Here is a 5167-nt window from a genome sequence, read left to right on the forward strand (position 1 = left end):
AGCTAGGGTTGTTTATGTCATTGAAAGTGATGGCAGCAAGTATGGCACTGTGGCGCTAAATGACACCAGTGCCTTATGATTCTGAGACGGAGATAAGCATAAACACAGGCAAATCACATGAGTGTTTCAGGTACATTTCAAGGCAGAAAGAGGAAATAACCATAGAAATAAGGATGCTGCCTCTGTTTTCCCACTCCTTCCCTGTCTTCTCCTCCACTACCCTATTCGACATACAATATCTCTTATTTATTTATATTAATTTTCTTTCCATGTCCCAGAATGTAAGCTCCAGGAAGGCAAGGATTTCTCTCTATTTTTGTTCACTGCTCTTTCTGTGAACAAAATAGACTTTGGCGAATGGTAAATGCTCAATAAGCATTTGATGAACAAATGAGATGGCCTGAAGGATGGCAATATGCTAAGCAATTCATAAATCAAAAACTAAGGTGGGCTGGTGAAAAAAATACTTTTTTTCTAAATTAACTTAAAAGACCCAGTGACTTAATGAGTCCCGGCTGGCTGAACTGCAATCTTTGTGATAATAAATAATTTGTTTAGCTTTCTATCCCCTGGGTTCTCCACCCAGAAAACTGGAGATAACAGTACCAGTCCCATATTCTTCAAAAACTTTTAAGTGTCCCAAAAGAGGCAATAGCTGTAAAGGTGTTAAGTTAAAGATGCAATGAAGGAGCTTAGCAAGGATGGGCTTTCATGAAATTAAACAATTATCTCAGTTGCCCATTGACTTATTAAACTGGCAAAATTCCATTTATCAGCTTTTTTTCCTATACATACTAGCAACCATACGTTAATCAGTTTTCTATATTCCTATTTCTACCAAAGTATTCTTATTGTAACTTCAATTAACTAACCATTTCCAAACAAAACTGCAATTTCGTACACTTCAAATTTTCCTTTAAAGTCATAAACTTTTTAATGCTAAAAATAGACATACCCACAGAATGCAATCTAACTGACATTTATTTTATTGTTTGGAAACAATTTTAAATTGTGAAATGGCATTTCTCCAGGGTGATTACCCTTCCTCCCGATTCGTTAATAGCAAAACAGTCTTTCTGTTATGGGAATTCTATTTGTCCTCTTCCCATTTTCTCCTTCAAGCTAAATTCTATTTTTCGGGGTCTCCTTACCAATCCTCAAAAAGAGACCCTGTACCTTTAATAGCACAGACCTGGTGAGAGGTTTCTTTCCAAACTTGTTCCCTGGCTTCCAAGTGACGAAACCAGCTGTAATTTGAGAGCAAAGAGATCCTCAGGATATCATTAGCCAAAGGAAAAGCTGCGCATTCCCACCCAGTCCAGGAGTTGAAATAGTATCAGAGGGCAAGAACCTTTCTCTCCAGCTACGGGCTCCATTTCCCAAGGAGAGAGGGGGAACTCCGAGAGCCAGAGTGGGGCAACGGAGCCAGCCAGCGTCCAGCCAGAGAGCTGGAGCAGGGGTTCCCCGCCCGTGCCGGGATCCCGCCGGGAAGGAGCCGGCTGAGTTCCAGCCACCCGAGCGAGCGCAGGAGCTCAGAGCGAGGGTGCATCCTGGGCTGCGGGCTGCGGCGTCTGCTACCCAGGCTCTGGTGCCGCAGCCACATGAAGCCAGTTGGGGAGGGGGTGCCAGGGTGCAGCGAGGCTACTGGGACTGAGGCTGACGCCGTCTCAGGGAGGCGCTGACTCCCTAGGGGACCCCCTTCCTCGCGCCTGGGCGAAAAGTCTTCTCCAGGGGTCCCCGGTCATCCTGAATATCCAGGATGGTGTTCATGAAGTTCCTCTGGATGGGTTTTCTGTGCCACCTGTGTCAGGGCTATTTCGATGGCCCTCTCTATCCAGAGATGTCCAATGGGACCCTGCACCACTACTTCGTGCCCGACGGGGACTACGAGGAGAACGATGACCCCGAGAAGTGCCAGCTGCTCTTCAGGGTGAGTGACCACCGGCGCTGCTCTCAGGGGGAGGGAAGCCCAGCCAGCAGTCTGCTGAGCCTCACCCTGCGGGAGGAATTCACCGTGCTGGGCCGCCAGGTGGAGGACGCGGGGCGCGTGCTGGAGGGCATCAGTAAGAGCATCTCCTACGACCTGGACGGGGAGGAGAGCTACGGCAAGTATCTGCGGAGGGAGTCCCACCAGATCGGGGATGCCTACTCCAACTCTGACAAGTCTCTCACTGAACTGGAAAGCAAGTTCAAGCAGGGCCAGGAACAGGACAGCCGGCAAGAGAGCAGGCTCAACGAGGACTTCTTGGGGATGTTGGTCCACACCAGGTCCCTGCTGAAGGAAACGCTCGACATCTCTGTGGGGCTCAGGGACAAATACGAGCTGCTGGCCCTCACCATCAGGAGCCACGGGACCCGGCTAGGTCGGCTGAAAAACGATTATCTTAAAGTGTAGGTGGAAGGGCAAACTTCCAGGGAGAGGGAATCAAATCAGACCCGTGGCGGAAGGTGGGGGACAGAGACGGGGCTTTTCCCCATATACTTATTACTTTTTATAACCAGATTTGCACTTGGAGAGTGATCTGATGTGATCTTAAAAAAAAAGAAGTGAGAGTTGAGTGGTTTTAGTTTTGTACACTATTTATGTGATTGCTATTGATTTGTCACCTGGAAAGAAGAATTTAAAACCATGTCTCCTGCCTTTCCTAGAAGGGCTTTATATCTCTGCAGAGACACCTGTTTCAGCCACATCGGAAAAGACACAGTTTATGCAGTAGGGACTGTTTAATCTTCCTCATCCTGAAGATTATGTGAAAATACCCAGGGAGCGTGTGCATAGCTCCTTTCTGCCTTCAGCCTTCTCTCCTGGGCTCTGAAAGCTGTCAAAGTTGCCTGTTTTTCAGATGAGGTCAGAGGAGCTGCTCAGCATGCCTGCCAGAGTATGGAAGTTGCCGGTTTCTTCTCCTTTTCCTTCTTATTTATTAACCATGGTCTTTAGTTGTTTTCTTTTTGGTTTTGGATTTGGGTTTTTTGGTTTGTTTTTTTCTTAAGTATTGGCTAGAAACTATATGCAAATCACCTTTTGCAGGGAGATGTCTGCTGTGCCTCTGTGGGTGTGTGTAACTTAAAGGGGTCACATTCAAGAAGTCTAAGGTTTGTGGTGATTATGCACTCCTGTGATATGCTGATTTGCTGTGTCTCTCATTGTGTGTCTGTGTCATCAGCACTGCAGTCCATTACAAAGAAGAAGGTAGATTGCCTTGACACACCCCCAAATGCCTGTGATTTAGGTTACCAGTGTATTCTTTCTCATTTAAGGGTTTTGCTTCTGTTTGCTTATTGAAAACTTGTACTTCAAGTAGAGGGAATTTTAATTCTCATAACTCCTTAACTAAGTTTTATTATTCAGCCAATAAATATGTTCTCATATAATACCTGCTTATTTTCTAATTTATATTCATAACTTTCATACTACAAAGAGGAGCCAGTGCAAAAGGGAAGAGAAGGCTGGGATTGAAGCCAGTTTACTTAGAGTATATGATAAAGAAGGCAGAGGAATCGCTACGTATTTGGCAATCCTCCCTTTCCTGGCCACCCTCACCATTCTCAAAAGGAAAAAATAAAATCTAGGCTGTGCCAAAACTTGATCTCTGCCGGTCTGCCTAAAAACTCCAATTTTCTCTAGTTTTCCCCTAGAATTAATTGGAAAAGTGTATGGCAAGGCTCAGAGCTTATATGCCCTCAGAATGCAGAGGGAAGGCTCCATTCTAAGCTGTAGGAATTACAGTGATGTTTAGTAACTTTGAAGACAGGTCTACGTTATTTCATTAATGATTTTTAAAATGGAAATGCACTTTATTTCATACCTTTTCCCAGCCAATCCTCACCCTTACCTTAAATATGCTTTCCTTTCATACATATGCACACACACACACACACACACACACACACACACACACACACACTGGGAAATAAGTGTTCATAATCTATTCTTCAACAGGGAGCCATTTTTTCTCTCCCATGCATGAGGAATCCAGTTTTCTATTCCTCTGAAGTGTCAATATCCTCCTATGACAATAGGGGAAACTGAGGCCCAGAAAGTGACTGATCCTCAGTTAGTTCTAACAGCACCAAGTCTCCTAGATTTAAGCATGGGACTTTCCCACACTGCTCTTTTCAAAGATGCTGAGAGATGAGAGGGAGTGGCTTGAGGCCTGAGGCTTTGCATAACTATTTCATTGTTTAAAATAAAAAGGAACAAAATATGGAATAATACTTCAAATAATCATTTGTCATTTCTTTTCAGCACCCAGGGGCCCTATTTTAGCCGCTTCTAGTGTATGGGGAAAAGACTGGTGTGTGAGAAAAAGGTAAAGATCTTTTAAGAGGCTTTCCATATTTATTCTATGAAAGATGAGGAAAAAAATAACAGCAGAGGCAAAGGAAATGATATTTGGTACCTAAATGATTGTAGTTTGTAGTCACAACACTTCCTATCTCAAAACTTTCATAACACTCCCTTCACAGTGATCACATCTAATCCACAGACGTATTAAATGTCATCTCCTTAATTTTCCCAGTTGTAATAAGAGGATATTAGACTCATGATACAGATGGAAAACTGATTTCCTCTTGATGCTAATTTCAATCAGTTGGGAATGGCTACATTCAGTAGTACATCAAAAAGGATTTAAATGACACAGATGTAAGGATCGTTGTACCCAGTTAGAGATATCTTCCATGCGTGCAGGAAGGCAAGTGGTGACACATCTGCTACAAATTTGAAAACCCCAATGTCTGAGGTTCTTTCCAGTGCTGACATTCTATGATTCCTACAAAACCAGAATGAAATTATCTGACATTGAATCATCCATTCAAGGCTAGATGTAGTGCCAGTAATCTCACAGTCTTATGTAAATGGCCCCAGAGGGCAAATTGGAATTCCCAGGTGGGGAGAGCAAGCCATCCTGGATTATCAACCCAGAGGCTAGTATCACAAGGAGTTTCCAAATCCTCTTAAGACGGGGAGCCAGCCACACGCAGATCTTTCCTCTCTGCTTCCTTATTATTCTCACTATGACTTTATTACTCACACAGTGACAAATTCTTTCTTTTAAGTAGTGGTTCTTTATTTTTTAGACCATGAAATATTTTAAGAATCTGAAGAAAATGATATACTTTCTTCCCTGAGAAATCTACTTACAAGAACATTCATACAATGTAGGAT

General features: G+C 43.5%; 1 protein-coding gene across 1 annotated transcript; it reads left to right on the forward strand.

Moving 5' to 3' along the window:
• Positions 1-1221: 1221 nt before the first annotated feature.
• On the forward strand, positions 1222-3372 carry FIBIN (fin bud initiation factor homolog). The gene has a single exon (XM_007118328.2). It carries the CDS (start codon positions 1760-1762, stop codon positions 2393-2395), a length of 636 nt encoding a protein of 211 aa, XP_007118390.1. The 5' UTR covers positions 1222-1759; the 3' UTR covers positions 2396-3372.
• The last annotated feature ends 1795 nt before the right edge of the window (positions 3373-5167 follow it).

Source organism: Physeter macrocephalus, chromosome 16 (genome assembly GCF_002837175.3).
Source record: "Physeter macrocephalus isolate SW-GA chromosome 16, ASM283717v5, whole genome shotgun sequence".
Taxonomy (NCBI): Eukaryota; Metazoa; Chordata; class Mammalia; order Artiodactyla; family Physeteridae; genus Physeter; species Physeter macrocephalus.